General features: G+C 42.6%; 1 protein-coding gene across 6 annotated transcripts in view; it reads right to left on the bottom strand.

Annotated features, from left to right (window-relative positions):
• IFT140 (intraflagellar transport 140) overlaps positions 1–17,251 on the bottom strand; it is a 91,579-nt gene that overhangs the window by 46,261 nt on the left and 28,067 nt on the right. For all 6 annotated transcript variants that reach the window (XM_064390217.1, XM_064390216.1, XM_064390218.1 and 3 more), the window contains 8 exons: positions 12,129–12,332; positions 11,666–11,738; positions 10,440–10,531; positions 9,515–9,642; positions 7,880–7,997; positions 7,318–7,445; positions 2,031–2,178; positions 311–442 (listed from right to left, as the gene is read on the bottom strand). In XM_064390217.1, the coding sequence (XP_064246287.1) occupies positions 311–442; positions 2,031–2,178; positions 7,318–7,445; positions 7,880–7,997; positions 9,515–9,642; positions 10,440–10,531; positions 11,666–11,738; positions 12,129–12,332 (1,023 nt within the window). The remainder of the gene's footprint in view (positions 1–310; positions 443–2,030; positions 2,179–7,317; positions 7,446–7,879; positions 7,998–9,514; positions 9,643–10,439; positions 10,532–11,665; positions 11,739–12,128; positions 12,333–17,251) is intronic.

Raw genomic sequence — 17,251 nt, 5'->3', positions numbered from 1 at the left:
GGCAGAGTGACTACATAAAGCAGCATTTTTTCCACATCCCCTTTTCAATTGCATTACCTGGTAATTCCTGTTTCTCCTACACTTGTACATCACATTCAGTTTACAATACCCATAAAAAGCCATGTCGCCACAAATTCCACAATTCTGTCAAGTTCATCTGCATCAGAATTATCTTTATGCCATTTCTACGTGTGATGCATCCTCTGATATTGCTCTACATACCCCAGACTCAATTTAGTTAAATTTGTTCCCTGTACAGTGGAAAGTCTGAATTTCTGCAAAGGGAAAGAATTCTTAGAGATTACGTCACCTTTTTTGCAAAGTAATAATGTGGCACCTCTACACCAAGAAGAACCTGGTAGGATGAAGGCAATGGAAAGCTGTCCTGCAGCAAAAGGCCATGCTCTTCAGTGCTGAAGAATGATATAATCCAAACATCCATCTGGAAAAGGAAGCGAAACACTGTTTTATTTTTATGCTGCAATATCCGTCTTTTTGTTTTTATTTTCCATATTCACTTGGCAGAAGCTTCTCTTGACAATAGTATGACCTATACATTCAGACACACAGCTGCTGGGAGGGCAGAGCCACACGTTTCCTCCCTGCAGCCAGCGCCTCGCTCGCATTCCGGACTGGTCCTGCTGCACAGGGACCTCCACCTCTGCCTCTGCAACCAGCCTCACCCACCATAAACAGAGAAGCCCCTGGCACAGATGGCTGCTTCAAGCATCTCTCTGAGAGATTTGGCTCAGGGCAAAGAAACAATCACAGAATAAGAGAATCACTGAATAGTTTGGGTTGGAAGGGGCCTTAAAAACTAAGTTTTTTTAAAAAAACATTATATTATTCCCATTGTAAGTTCATCAGCTCACTGACTGCCTTGAGTTCCCAGGAAATATATCATCCACGCAAAAATAGTTCCTCTAACAGTTTAAGTATTGACCTGACTCAAGTTAAAATAATATTTATTTGCAGCAGAAGTTAATCAGACTTCTCATTTACTAAGGCATAAGCAGATAGTAAAATGTTCTGTTGAATAAGGGGCAAGAAGTTGCATTCCTTTTATATCTTTTTTTTTTTCAACTTAGAAGCCAAGCATTTTAAAGTTTTTTACTTGAGTAATATTTGGTTCAGTTGTTCTTATCTTTGCTAGAAGATCCTAGCCAGGCCTTTTGAGACATCCTATCCCTATCCCATTTCTCCTTTTTACTTTGATCTTTTCATGATTCTTCTAAAGTCATTTTAACCAACAAAAGCCACAAAGAGCTTTCTATATCTAATTTTATGAGATTAGTTAAAATAAGACACAAATCAAAAAACTTGAGTTTAAAATGGATGTTTCAAATCAATGCAATGTTTATGCAGGATAGGCAGTTCTGTATAAACAAAGTGGTAAGGAGCACTACAAGCACAATAGTGGGGAAGAAGGGAAGAACTGTTTGTATGATGAAAGAAATCTTTGATTAGATCATTTCTGATCAATAAAAATGTTGGGTTTTTTTTCCAATGTAAAAAATACCATAACAGATAATTTGGAAAATCCCATAAAAATGCACAGTATCTCTCCAGAAAAGTAGAAGATAGGAGGGACTGGGTAGAAGAGCATATTTCTCTGTTCACCTTAACAGTAGTGTCCCTGTTATTCTATCAAGTTAATTCTTGCTGCTAAAAGTGGACTGAAGATAAAAAATTAGCAATTTTTTAAGTACAAACTTCTAGATTATCCATCCACCCAATAATGTCACCTGAAAAACTGTAGTCCAGATAGAAGCTTGCATTATGGTCATTCCCAAAATTCTATCACAGCTAAAGAAATCCCCTTTTTTTCTTCTTCACTGTATGCAAGCTTGGCCCAAGCCAGAGAGCTGTCATAGAGGGACTGCCTGAAGAACAGACAGCAAACACAGGGTTCATGACTTATTTTTGCATGTAGTCATGTGTACTACCTACATCCTTAATGAAGCACAAAGGATTTACTACTTGGACAGGGAAAACTCCATGTAAAACAAGATAAATAAAAAACATCATACTGTGCCCTTTGTCTCGATTTTCTTTTGGTCTGGAGGTTGGAAGCCTGTTTCAGGAATTACTTCACATACAAAAAGTCTTGGTTCACTCTGGTCCCAGAAATGGCAAGCAGGGATGTGACTGTGCAACTCTGGATACTCCACTACAAACCTACAAAGAGACGAGAAAAAAAATGTAGAAAGTGAGACAAAGTAATTCCAGCCCATTCAGTGCATGAGTGTAAATAAAGCTCTAGCCCACGGATCATTCTCAGTTATTTATACTCTGTACCAGAACATTAACCAGATACATTTTCCTGACTCCTAACATTTTACACATGGCAATGACACTTCTAGTTTGGTCTGTTACATTCACAGTGGTGACAGGACATAAAGCATTTTGGTAGAAATAAAAAGTTGGTACCACATATAAAAATAGGTACTCAAAATCTGCCTGCCCTGAGATTGTAGGTCCTACAGAAACCCTTGAATATCCTTCGAACTATCTACCTCAGTGCCTGCTGCTGCAACACAGGGGCTACCTCAGCTCTGTCTTCAAACCATGTGTTGTGGCTTGGCCTGGACGTGTGTTTCTGGAAAAGTTTAAGTCAGACTAATCAGCACATAGATTTGAAACTGGCACCTGGTGTGGCCACTGAGGATCTGGATACGCTTCTGAGAACACACAGCGGTTAAAAGCAGGAGATTCCCAAAGAACTTCTTCTTTGGGAATCGGGCATTGGTGAGTGGAGTTTGGATTTTTCTTCTGCCCAGCTGCGTCTGGGTGGGGCAGGGGGAGGCCATGCGGCCTGTGGGGAGGAGGCCGGGAGCCCCAAAGGTGCAGGGGTGGAGGAGACTGTGCAGGGGTAGAAGAGACTTGAGATGTCTGGGCAGCCCCTTCCAGAGAGAGAGACAGAGACTGTGCTGGCAGCACGGCCGGCCAGAAGCGGGGGATGCAGCGAGAGAAGGTGCCCAGCAGCTGTGGGAGTCCTGGGCAGATAGAAGGGAAGATTTTAACCCCTTGGTAGAATAATGGAAACCTTACAAATACTGAATCCTCCTGAATCAGAATGAGGAGAGATGAGAGATGAAATAGGCAAGCATGAGGAAAGCTAGACGAGGAGAGAAGAATCTTAAATGGGAAGAGATGATGGAGTGGCTTTGGTCTGGACTCTTTCTTGTACAGCTATGGACAGACCTGTGTTTTTTCCCTGTGACTTAGAAACTGTATTTAGGGGGAGGCAACACCTGGAAGTCAAGAGTGAAGCAGCGGCGTGGACAGAGACGGCTGAAGAGGGTGTGAGATGCCCTCTGTCTCCACAGAGAGGAAGATCTCTGTTCATGAAGCCCCTGGGCCCCAGGAAATGAAATTTGAAGAAGACTGGTGTCCCAAAGTTGAAAGGTGAAACAGTGGTGAGAACAGAAATAGGTGAGAAGAGTGTGAGATGCCCTCTGTCTTCAGAGAGAATTTAAGATCTCTGTTCACGAAGCCCCTCGGCCCCAGGGGGTGAAATTTGGGGGGGACTGGTGTCCCGAAGTTGAGAGACTGCTGCTTCTGGAACTGGGTGGGGCATCTTTAAACAGAGAACCCTAAAAGCAGTCCTGGCCCGTGTCCAGTGGTGAGAGCACTGGACATGGGGGGGGAGAAGTCGCGAGGGCCGATGTTCTCTGGGTGGGGCCATGGATGACATGGAAGCACAGGAGGTTTTAATTGTGCTTCCGGGGGAGGCCTATGAGGCAAGGGGGGACTCCTCTCTCCCTGATGGATTTGAGGGTTGATTATTTGAGGGGTGGTGAATCTGTGGAGAAAATGGAAGGGGGAGGAGGAATGTATTTAGAAAGTTTTCATTCTTAGCTTTGTATGTGTTCCTTTTTAGATATTGTAATGAATAAAGTGTTGTGTTATTCCCTCCATCCCCGCATAAAAGCCTGCTTTGTTCTGTTCCTGGGTCACATCTCACAGCAACCATTTTAGAAATATACCCTTCATGAAGGCCCTGGCATTGTGCCAGGGTCAAACCATGACACCATGGAATCATTAAGATTGGAAGAGCCCTCTAAAATCACCAAGTCCAACCGTGCACCCAGCAACACCATCACGTTCACCACTAAACCATATCCCAGAGTGCCACATTCACACATTTTTTGAACACTTCCCAGGAGGGAAGTGTTCCCACCATTGCTGTGGCCAGCCTGTTCCAATGCCTGACAATTCTACCTGAAGAGATTTTCCATAATACCCAATCTAAACCTTTATTGGCACAACTTAAAGCCATTTCCTCTCATCCTATTGATTGCTACCTGGGAGAAGAGATCAACCACCACCTGGTTACTGCACGTCAAGAATTCTGAGGCACTGTGGAACAGCACAAGGACCTCCCCTGCAGCTTTGGGAAAGCCAAAGCAGTTTAAATAACAACATCTTACTGCCTCCTTTGGTCATTTCAATACTACTTAAATGCCAAACATACAGAATCACACTATTTTAGCAATGGCTTAGTATTCATTCTTCTGAAAAAATGTCAAATTATTTAAAAGAGAAACCAAAGACATAATTAAAGTATTTTCTCACTTGCTGTCACCACTGAAGGGTGGAAGTTGTGGGGAGGATTGGAGTAGGGCTAGAGGGCAAATTGAAAGAGACATTCAAAGAGGTGCAGAAATGCTCTAAGTCCTCTCCGTGCCATGGAATTCAAAATCAGTAAATTGCAAATCTAAAAAAAAAATCTGTGTAAAAAAAAAACCTGGGAGTGTTTAGATTTTGCCTCAGGAGGTGGAAAGAGAAGCAGAAGAGGTGTGGATTATTATCACTTTCTGCTGAGCTGACTCACTTTAATTTGAAGATCCTTCAAAAGAATGCACAGATAAATGGATTATTAACACAGATACTATCTAACACTCAAACAGTGAAACAGCATTCCTGGCTTGGGTTGGCTTCTGTTGGACTACACAAGATACTGCACTTGGAAACAACTTCCTCACTTACTCTTGACAACACTACTCCGTAACTAACCAGGATGTAAGACCCCAGATTTGCATTGGCCTTAGTTTTTGATGAGCTGGATAGTTTCTTCTGACTTTCAGTGGTGAGGAGAGTAATTCCTTTTCTTTGCTTGTAATACCCACAGCAGATGGTAGATAGCAGATGAGCAATCCAGCTGTTCCAATGCTGGTTTTTCTTAAGAAAAATACAGTCAGAGAAATTATTGTAAAATCAAATGGGAATTTGTACTCTAATATTTCACCATACTTTCATAAGCATTCCCACTTCACTGCATTGTGCTGCTAGGATTTCTAATGCACTTCCTACAGCACAGTTTGCATGAACACAAAGGCGTCAGCTCTAAATAGACATGAGTTTTTACCCACACAAACTCAATTTTTATTATACTTTTTAAATACCTTTATTCCTACAAGGACCTTCAGAATGTCCTCTTCTCAGTTCCCTATTATGTAAACTCTTCAAGGAAGGGTAGCTTTCCAAGATTTTTTTTTAATTTAAAGATCTGGATCCTGATTCCAGTCATGGAATACCTCTGTATAAAACCCCCAACACCAAGCCATCCTCTACTCAGAGATCTACAGTTTGATATGGCTTCCAAAGTGCTAGTGGCTCTCCCTGAATTTCCCTTCTATGAATTTGTCCAGTATCTCCATAAGCACTTCATTCATCTTCTCTATTGCCTTTGCAAGGAGTTCCTTGACTCAGCTGCACGCTGACTGAAGAACTACCTCCTGCTTATTTTGAGCTTGGTTTTGGGGTGTGTTGATTTGGCATAGCCTGGTGATTGGCTGTGGGGGGGCCATGCACCTCAGGGGTAGCTTCTGTGAGAAGCTGCTAGAAGCTTCCAGCATGTCTGACAGAGCCAATCTCTGATGGCTCTGAAGATGGACATGCTGCTGGCCCAATTAGCTGGTAATGCCTCTGTGACAACGTATTTAAGAATAAAATCAGAACAGCGCACACACAGTTTTCCCCCAGGAGCAGGAAGGCGCCAGGGCCACCACCATTCCGGCACAGCCCACGGCGAGCCTTGCCTGCCTGGCCACTCCTAGCCAGCCACACTGCAGGCAGAAAGGCAGGGCCAGCGGCAGCTTCCCCCTGCCGGTGCCCCACATGAAGAGAGGTGTTCAACAGCACCAGCACCACAGCGGCCACCCCTGCCCCTGCAAGGGAGGCAGGGCTGCCTGGCCGGCAGTGGAAGCACGGTGAGTAATTCCCTGACACACAACCTAGACAGAATCAACTTCTCAGCACTGTGGGATCCTGCAAGGATCTTTGAATGAGTGGAACTTGTTGACAATATCTACAAGCAGCAGTTTCCTTCTAGTCAAAGAAGAGGAGGAAGTGAGGATACATGAGGGAGATCAACATGGTGACAGCAAGATCAGTGGAAAAGAAAGACAGGGAGGAGGTGCTCCAAGCGTTGGAGATCAGATTCCTTTGCAAGCCATGGTGAGGACCATGCCGATACAAACTGTCACCTGGTAATGCTTGAAGTCCACAGGGATGCAGAAATCTACTCACAGCCCATGAGAAAAGCACTCCTGCTAGAGCAGGTGGATACTAGAGAAAGCTGTGGTTTAGTAGGAGACCTGAACAGAGAGAGAGCGCCCTTGCTTTCAAACTAGAGCAGCCTATCCTTCAAGGACTGCACCCCATGGACGAGTGACCCATGCCACAACAGTTTTGGGAAGACTGTTTGCCTGTGGGAGAGACGCCATGGCATAGCAGAGGAATGACTCCACTCCCTGAGTGAACAAAAGAAGATCATTAATGACAAATTGACCAAAACTTCCATGCCCTCTCTCCCTGCATGGCGGGAAGGAGGGAAGGGCTAGCAGGAAAAGAGCTGGTTTAAGGGCTTATTTTACTTCTCATGATCCTCTCTGACTCTGTTAATAATAAATACACTTTATACCTTTAAATTTAAACCCATTTTGCCCTTAGAGTGTTTTTCTCCCAGTCCTCATCTCAACGCATGAACTCTTTGTTAATTCCCTTTTTCTTTTCTTCCCTCCTCTCTGCTCAACTTTAAAGATGAGGGTAAGCAAATTACTCTTGTGGGTGCCTAGAGTTTGGCCAATGTCAAACCACAACACTCCCTAGCTTGCATTATTGGAATAGATAGGAATGCAGCTTGATGGACATACAATTCGGTGTTAATTAGTTCTTTAGAAATAAATAGTTAAACTCATACAAGCTCCTTCCCAAGACGAGGAATGTCAGAATCAAGATGTGCTTGTCTCCACAGGGCAGATTTCCATCTTAAATCCACCATTAATGCTTCTTGAAGCAAAAGCTCCTTACTTGCCAATGCCTTGTCCAGCAGAAAGGCTCTCTCTACCATCTCCCTGTTCAGCCTTGAAATCAAAGAACATAACTTGGTCCATTTCAACATCATAGAAACAGATCTTGGAATCAATGTTCCCATCCGCCTAAAAGAAAGGGAAAAAAAGGGTGCTAGGAGCATGCAGTCAAAAAGAAGAATAGCTAAGTTTATCCCATATGCTTCATGCCCTCAGCTTTCTTTGCTGGTAATCACATGAGGTCATTCTTACTAAGAAATACTAGAAAATTCCTAGTTCTTTTTGTATTCCAACAAGCCAGCCTTGGATTTCTTTGAAATGCTACAAAGCAGCTTTTGTAACTAAAATATTCCTTTTCTGAATTGTTCCCAACACAGAATAAAGCCTTAAGAGACCTTAATTAATGCTGGGACATGGCATTTCATTATATGACTCAATACACTGCCTGGACCAGGTAGGTTTATTTCTGAGAAGTGATTCTTGCATCCTCAGTAATCTTGACCCACACTAGCCTATGAACCAATGGACAAGTCCCAGATGGTGACTGAAGAGCTGTGCCTCACCCTGCTGACAAGGATGCTGACTTTGCTGCCATTAGCATTGCACTTCACAGACAAAATGTCTCCATGGCCAGGGAGCAGCTTGGATAAACTCTTGCTGTTGCAGTGCACTTTTGCCTGTCTGTGGGAAGGAATAGACTTATGGTTATTATATGGTGGCAAGCAACTGGCAATTTAGCAAATTATGGGTAAGACTTTTAAAAGCAAACTATTTTGACTATATGACACAACTGCCCAAGACTCCCACTTCCTCTCCAGAGGATTGCTGCCACTGCCTTTCTTTCAGGACTAAGTTAACAGACACTTTTTCCTCAATGAATCAGCAAGAATAAATGCCAATGCTTCTACAGGATTCTCAAAACATGGCTATACAGAAAGAACATCTGAACAGAATTCTCAATTCAGAGGCCTGCTCTTCCTACAGAAATACATTGAACAGTACCATGAATGTTGAACAGAGCCCCTCACATAAAAGTTCTGTGTATGGAAATCACACATTGCAGAAGAAGTAAAGAAATGTCATTAGTGGGGCATATTTACATACATATTATTATTATCTCAAAAGCATTTTATTGCTGGTACAGATACAAACCCAGAAATCAGTCAGCAACAAAGAGGACAAATCTCATGAAACGAAAGAATGCAGCAAAAAGTGACAGTAATTTGAAGTGACAGCAATTTAGAGCTATAATACAATCTCATGAAAAAACCATGTTTGATTCTATAAAAATAACATTTGTTCTCAGCCAATGTTCTCTCAGGTGCCCTGAAATTAAAGGGTCATCATTTGAGAAAGGATATTTTCAGTACCAAATGCAAAAATTTATCACAGCATGCATAAGTGGATCTATTTTTTCTCACTATCAAACATCATAATCCAATATTTATGCTAGTTACAACCTGCTTGAATGTAATAACCTTCAAACTGTCCCAGGTGGAATGTGTGTGATCTCAACCCAAGTAGTTTCTAGATGGCAACTAACTAGCCTTTAGCATTCCTCTGGTGACAGCATGCAAAGAAGAACAGAAGCTGTTTCACTCTTCAGGTTTTTCAGCTTTTCAAAATTACATTTATCAGCAGCAGCTACATTTTCAAAATGAATGCCATGTCAGTATCTTTTTCATATTCATCAGTATGAGAGTACAGCAACCTTCGAAGAAAGTCAGGTAAACTCTTTAACCCAAACAGGAGAAAGAAGTCTCCACAGTTCTAGGTTCACTTTCTCCATAGATTCATTGAAACAAGTTTGTTGATTTATGAGGAGATACAAGACCTGGCTTTATTTCAGCTCTTTTGAGATTCAAGTATTGCTCAAGATACCAAAAGAAATGGGACACCCTTAGCTTGATCTTCCATAAATTCTCCACACACTTTTAAATGCACTCAAATATCCCTCATGGTATCCTCTTTTTAAAATAATCATCATAATCACCATCATCATTATCAATCCATTATAATCCTAATAATTCCATGGTTCCTCCCTCGCTTTGGAAATATGCCATCAATTCACATAGCTGCATGTATTGTCTCAAGATTCAAAGGGACTGTTGCTTTTCATCAAATCAAAAACAGCTAAAGATTCTCCACAAAATACACACTTAACTATAAACAGATTATTTTAAAAGCCTTATTAATACCTGCGTGAGAGATCAAAGATTTTCAAGTGAGCCAGATCAGTTCCCACAGCCAGGAAATTCCCACAGACATCCAGGAGGCACGGATTCCCCTCTGCTTCAGAGAACACGAGCAGCTGTTTAACTGTGCCCTAGTAAAAAACGTGTAACACCAGGTTTGTGTGGCCACAGTCTCACCAGAAGGGACTTATTTTGTCACCAAGTTGAGTCACAAATTGCTGAACTTCTGTGTTAGATGAATCACTCCAAGCAAATTGAAGAAACATACACATACAAATGCCGTCTGGGTTTCAGGCAGGTACGCAACCTCAAAAAAAGTCTGAATTTAAAGGCATCCTTCTGCAATAATTTCCTCTTTAATAACACAACTTCTACCAAGTGAAAAGCATACAGAAATATCAAGTCCCTGAAGGTCCTTAAATATATAGCTGTAAAAACAAATACATTATATTTATGTGATAAATCACACCCATTCTAAAATATAATACTTGCTTCCTAAATAAAATTATGTATCACAGAACTCTGATAATTAGATTTGTCTTTGTGGTTCTCACAGAGTAGCAGAGGTTGCAAAGGTTCACACAAAATGTGCAAGTGATATTTTTCATTATCTTGTAAAAATATTCAGTACGATCATCTTCCTGAAAGTAGTATATGTATTTCAACCTGCATGCAATTTAGATCATCTTAAACTCTATAAATACTTATTAGTTACACTGCAGTAGTGTTCAGAGTGACAGACTTTTTAAAGAACACAAAATGTCAAAGATCTTTCTGCTGAAATACTCAAAATATATTTTGAGTATTGTATTACGACAAGGAAGAGTTAATAGATTTAAGAAGATCATGCACATTACTTTTAAGCTCTAACACCAATCTTTGAAAACAACAAGGCCTTTTTATACCTTCAAGTTTTCTCACTCCTTACCTGCCAGGTGCGGACCTGGATCCGATACGGCTCCACTGTGTACAGATTTTCTCCATGCACAGACAGAACTGGAGAGTCACAAAGGAAAGAGCCTGGAACAATCACAACAAAGCCATCATTACAATAAATCTGTTCTATAAAAAGAAAAAAAAAAAAAATTATAGCACACAATTTCCCCTATCTTGCACCAAATCTCTTTTTCCATCTGTCAATCACTATTTAATCCCAACTCCCTAGTGTTTTAGCCTTCTTCCATATTGCTACATTTAAAAGCTGGGGCTCCTATTATAAACAGGTGTTGTTACACTCTGTCCATGGAAACAAGTGAGAAAGGAAGGGCAAAGAGTTGATACGGAGAGTGAAAGAAAGAAAAAATAAGTGCAGTGTGAGGTTCTGGTAAGAGAATTCACTTTTCCCTTCAGTGAACTGCAACTGAAGAGGGATAAGAGAATCTCTGTCAGAACAGTGGCTCTGCAATAACTTCAGAAGTGGTGTAGACTGTTAGGAGCTTGGTGGTAATAAAGTTCAAATAAATGATTCAGCATGGAAAAGTTATAAAATATATCAGTAAATATAGACAAGCAGAAAACATTTAATGATTTTTAAAAGACAAATGCCAAGATTTAGGATGGAACTGATGGAATTCTATATCATTTATTTTGCAAGGCAGAAATATTTAGGGAGAATTAATAATTTTAAAAGCTAATTTACTTGGCACTGTACAGAGCAATTTATGGGACAACTTCTCTTGAGAGCTGGGACAAACAGCCTCCTTCCCAGTTCCTATATGAGTGCTATGTAACCTTGATGACACTTGCTCTCAAGCAAAGTGTAAAAGCGTTCAACAGTCATTGCCAAGTCTTGTCTGAAAAGGTAACAGCTACAAAAGTAGGAAAAAATTGCTCTTCTTCATCAAATCAATGGTGTACTTAAAAAAAATATAAAAATAAGTAGTTCTAGCCTCACACAATGTTTTGTGCAAAGCCCTCTATAATGTAATTTAGCTACATCATATAGAAGCTTTCTCTAGCCCTGAGAGTTTTTCCAGTCTAGAAGAAGGTGTTCCTGCCCATGACAGAGGGGTTGGAACAAGATGTGCTTTAAAGTCCCTTCTAACCCAAACCATTCTTTGATTCTATGCTTACAGTGCAACAGCTACCATGAATGAACACATAACTGCGGAAGAAAACAAGCATTCAGATTCTGACCAATGTTTTAAGTCCTACCTGCACTTCTGAAGGCATCTCCTGAGAACTCAAAGACAGCCACTTGCTTCCCATTCCAGAATACTACAGCATCCTAAAACAAACAAACAAAACACCAAATAAACATATACTTTTAGTTCCTTTTGGAAGCATGCAGGAATTGATGAAGTAACATGGCAAAACTCCCCTACAATAGCCACTAGTTACTAGTTCCTGTGGACATTGGGTTTGAAGGCCTTTAGCAGCCTAGAGGTTCTCTGGGTTCTGGTGAGCACCCTAGAGCATTTCTGAGTCCCCGTTCTATCTTGGAAAAATCAACTCTACCACAGCAGCATTGCTACTGTTATAACAATACCTTCATAACACACTATGTTGAATATTAAAAAAAAGACTTATCTTATAAAGACTTAGGAAGTTTGGCCTCGATAAACCAGGCAACTGATTAGGCAAATAAACAACAACACATAAAACCAAACTGATTAACCTGAGTTGCAAAGAGTCCACTAGCATTCATATCAACACGAAGGCTGTGAGTGGTTCCTGTGCTGAAGATCGTCACATTGAAGAGGTTGGGAGACACCTGTACCACGGCCACCTGCTGATGAAAATGTGCCAACGTGGCCTGCTCACTGAGGATCACCACAGAGCTGATGTTGTTCACTGCCAGCAGGTTTTTTCGGGACCCCCACTGCACATAAGGGAAAAAGAAAAACCTCACAATTTCATCTCTAGTCTTGAATTGTCACAGCAGTGTCCCAACAGAAGTAACATGGGAAAAGACAGAATACATATTTTTATACATACACAAAGTCCTACTATCTAAATGCAAACTATAGGGAATGGCTAGGAAATATGACAGATTCAAACTATTATGCTTGTTACTCAGTGTACTGGTTTAAAAGACATGTGTCTGCCAAGGAAGGCAGGAACCTTCCTGGAATGGAAAGATGGCCACCTCCCTCCAAATTATTATAACTCAAAAATACAGGGCTTCCAGGAAAAAAAATATGGGAAAAGGAGTAACAGTTCTTTACTAGAAAATATATATCTATAAAACAGAACAAAGAAAAAACAACAAAGAAAAAACCCACAAATTTTCCCATCAGCCAAGCAATTTTCCCTTGGTTGTAGTTATGACCACAACCAGCAGAGAACGCCATTGGGAGAGGCAGAGGGTCTGCAGTGGGTCCCCCATGGCCCCAGGGGATGCTCCGATGTGAGCCCTGAGCCTCCCTGGGGTTAATGGTGGCCTCAGAAAGATAACAAATGGGAAGCAATTCCTTTGAGAAAACCTAACCCCCAACATTATCCACCCCAAATTTTTTTCCCATACCAACATGTTACATTGAACTTCCACTTTTTAACTATAGACATACATGCATCACCCTAATTATATACATATATACATGCAGATATGGATACATGTGGTAATCGGCGGAAGAAATGCGGCACTCAATATGAGTGATCAGCAAATCTCAGAACCTTTTTGATAGGCACATACATTTATATTGGTGTTAATGAGGCTAATACATATTGCAAAAGGCGAACGCATTATTGGTTAGTTACTTATCAGCTAACTACACCTACCTTAGCATTCTTGTGACTACTATGTTGCAGCTGTTATCATCTTTTCTTCATATTTTTAACTAACAATCCTCTCCCCCACCCTGATGTTGCACCAAGGGCACAGTGCCCTTGCCTGATTTAGACACTGACTGCTGGCTCTTATACCTATCTCCTTCTTCCTTAACTAACGGTATTGTATCAGTATGACTTTTGTCAACTAGCCAGCTGTTCACAGATACAGGCACAACATCATAGACAGTTCACCCCAAACGTTGAGGTATATGTTATGTTTCTCCATCTTTTTGCACCACCTACTAAGTGCAACCATGTCCCTGTTCAAAGACAACCTGACAAAGGGTTTTGTCTTTGCTCAAGTCAGAATTCATCGAAATAGTCTTTCCTAACATACTTCTCATATGTACCACTGGAATCTTATTGCCCTCTGCGGCACACAGGGGTTCAGACTGGGCAGGGCCAGCTCGCTTAGTGGAACCTCTGTGTTAACCAATCCCGTAGCCTTTGCTCAGTGCAGATCCCACTGCTTGAAGGTCCTGTTGTCTTCAATGTTGTTTTCAGTAGTCCATTTCACTGCTCAACTTCCCCAGCAGCTGGTGCATGGTAAGGAATGTGGTATGCCTACTAAATACCATGTTCTCTAACACAGGTGTTTAATAAAGTTATTCTTGAAATGAGTCCCGATGTCTGACTCAATCCTCTCAGGGCTACCATACGTCCAAAGAACCTGTTTCTCAAGGCCCATGGTGTTCCAGACAATAGTTGCGAGTCCAAATCTATCTGTGACACCTCAATTTTTGCAGCCTGATTCACCTGTTCATTTTCAGTTCTCCTCATTAGCCCAACACTTGGGGACATGGGCATCCACATGACAGACTTTCACAGGTAGCTTCTCCATTGAAATGGCAATGTCTTGCCATTCTTCACCAGTCCAGACTGGTTTTCCTCTAGACTGTCAGTCGGCCTTTTTGCACCTGTCCACCCACCCCATGGAGCATATGCCAACCCCCAAAAGTCAGTGTAAATCTTTGGCCACTTCTCTCTTTCAGCAATGTCCAGGGCCAACTGGATGCCTTTGAGTTGCACAAACTGGCTTGACCTACCTTCTACTTTGGTACCTTCTTTAACTTGTCACATGGGGCTCCATTTGGCTGCTTTCCATTTTCAGGTTGTTCCCACAATGTGACAGGAATCATTAGTGAAAAGAGCATAGCATGTTTCTTAGTTGGCAGTTGATTGTATGGTGGAGTTTCCTCGGCTTACATCACCTGTTTCTGTTCTTCATCTGTCAGAACAAAGTCCTCGCCTTCAGGCCAATTCATAATTATTTCCAAGATCCCAGGGTGATCAGGGTATCCAATACAGGCGCGCTGTGTAATCAAGGCAATCCACTTACTCCATGTAGCATCAGTGGTGTGATGGGTAAAGGGAACCTTTCCTTTTGACATCCATCTCTGCACTGGCAGTCAGGGTACCAGGAGAAGTTGTGCATCTGTGCCAGTCACCTCTAAGGCAGCCTGAACTCCTTCACAGGCTAACAGGATCTCCTCTCTTGGGGTGTAATTGGCTTTGGACCCTCTGTAACTTCAGTGTCAAAATCCCAGGGGCTGGCACAGAGTCTGACCAGGCACCTTCTGCCAAAGGATCCAGGACAAGCCATGGCTCCCAGCTGCAGAGCAGACCACGTTCTTCACCTCTGGTCCTGTCCTGACTGGGCCAAGGGCTACTGCATGAGCAATCTCCTGCTTAATCTGGGCAAAGGCTTGTTGCTGCTCAGGGCCCCAGTGGAAATTGTTCTTCTTGCAGGTGACCAGGTAAACAGGGCTCACCAACTGACTGTATCCCAGGATGTGAATTTAGCAGAAACCAATGCCACCTAGGAAAGCTTGTGTTCCTTTCTTGCTGGTCAGCAGAGACATTGCTAATTGCTACGACCTTGTTGATGACCTTGGTGGGTATCTGGTGCCATCCATCTTGCCACTTCACTCCTAGTGATGGATCTCTTGAGCAGGTCCCATGATCTTAGTCTTTTGGATGACAAAACCAGCTTTCAGGAGAATCTGGATGATCTTTTCTCCTTTCTCAAAGAATTCTGCTGCCTTGTTCCTCCACATGATGATGTTACCAATGTATTGCAGATGTTCAGCAGTCTCATCCTTCTCCACTGCAGCCTGGATCAGTCCATGGCAGATGGTGGGGCTGTGTTTCCATCCCTGGGACAGTCGGCTCCAGGTATACTGCACACCCCTCCAGGTGAAAACAAACTGAGGCCTGCCCTCTGCTGCCAGAGGAATGAAGAAAAACACATTAGCAATGTCAATAGTGGCATACCACCTTGCTGCCTTGGACTTCAGCTCATACTGGAGCTCCAGCATGTCCAGCACAGCAACACTCAGTGATGGTGTAACTTCATTCAAGCCACGATAGTCCACTGTCAATCTCCATTCCCCATCAGACTTCCACGCAGGCCAAATGGAGCCAAAGGGCAAGTGAGCCTTGCTGAACACTCCTTGGCTCTCCAGCTCATGGATCATCTTATGAATGGGGATCATGGCATGTTGATTTTTTTGGTATTGTTGGTGATACACTGTTGAGGTGGCAATTGGTACTTGCAGTTCTTCTACCTTCAAAAGTCCTAACCACAGAAGGATTTTCTGAGTCCAGGCAAGGTGTTTAGCTGCTTAGTTCTTTCTGTCTCCACAGCAGCAATTCCAAAAGTCCATCAATGTCCTCTTGGGTCTTTGAAGTATCCATTCTTAATGTAGTCAATGCCCAGAATAGATGGGGCATCTGCATCAGTTACAAAGGGGTGCTTCTGACAGTCCTTCCCAGTCAAGCTCACTTCAGCTTCCAACAACCTCAGCTCTTCAAAACCCTCTGCAATCCCAGAAATGGAGATTGTTTCTGACCCCACACATCGTAGTGGCATTAACATACATTAAGCACCAGTGTCAACTAAAGCCTTGTACTCTTGTGGGTTTGATGTGCCAGGCCATCAAATCCACACAGTCCAGTAGACATGGTTGTCCCCTGGTGCCCCTACCTGGCTACAGGCAGGACCCCTCTAATACTAGCTCTTGTGAATACATACGGGAGGTACCTTCCAGTGGGTCAGATACTTGCCCATGGGAAACTGGCACTGCAGTTAGTCTCACTGACTTCCCTTTTCCTTTCTCCTTCAGTTCTTATATTCAGGGTGCCAGGACACAGGTAGGTTTCCTGTCCCACCATTTTATGTCTTCTCCACGGTAGAGTAGGAAATATCATAAGTCAGTTTGTGGGGCATACCCACTCTCTCTGTCTGGAGGGCATCTGGCTCTGACTTCAAGAGCTCTGGTTTGCACTGGTGCCACAAGTAAACATCTCTCCTTGAGTTTTTTATTATCATCCTTGAGACTCTCTACCAATGTCTCTACAGCAGAGATGTGGGTCTGCATGAGGCCTCGGACCCTACTCTCATAATTCCTAAGTTTGCTTGCTACAGAGCCCATTGTCTCCTGGTTGCGCCTGAGATGCATGTTTGCCATTAAACTGGAATATTCAAATGGCCCCTGATGTGCCAGATTCCACTACATTTGCACTGTGCACCTGACCTCGTTAGGGTCATTATCGTGTTGTCCACTCCTTCCAAAAAGTATCTCCAACACTGCCATTTCCCTCAGGCATTGGATCCTTCCTCCATGGTCTTACATGGCTTTTTATGATGGCGGTCCTGCAGTCTGTCCCTGTAAACAAACCTCTCTTACATTTGCTAGAAGCCACTTCTGGAAAGAAAGGGGTCCTGACTCCCTCACGAATGCCTGCTCAATGGCCACACCCTGGGCCACGGATCCCAAAAGCCTTGCTTTGGTACCATCAAGTTGTATGCCTGTATGCATAAGGTCCCAAACTTGAATCAACCAAGCCAAAAAGGTCTTGCCCCCCCCCCATCATGTAATGCCTTTTCACAGACTGCAGAGACTATCAAGCAACAGGGACTCAATGATGATCTCAGGTTCTGGCTCCTCTGTTGGCTTTGAGGGTCCT

The sequence above is a fragment of the Passer domesticus genome, chromosome 15 (assembly GCF_036417665.1).
Source record: "Passer domesticus isolate bPasDom1 chromosome 15, bPasDom1.hap1, whole genome shotgun sequence".
NCBI lineage: Eukaryota > Metazoa > Chordata > Aves > Passeriformes > Passeridae > Passer > Passer domesticus.
This window is presented reverse-complemented; position numbering and strand designations above follow the sequence as displayed.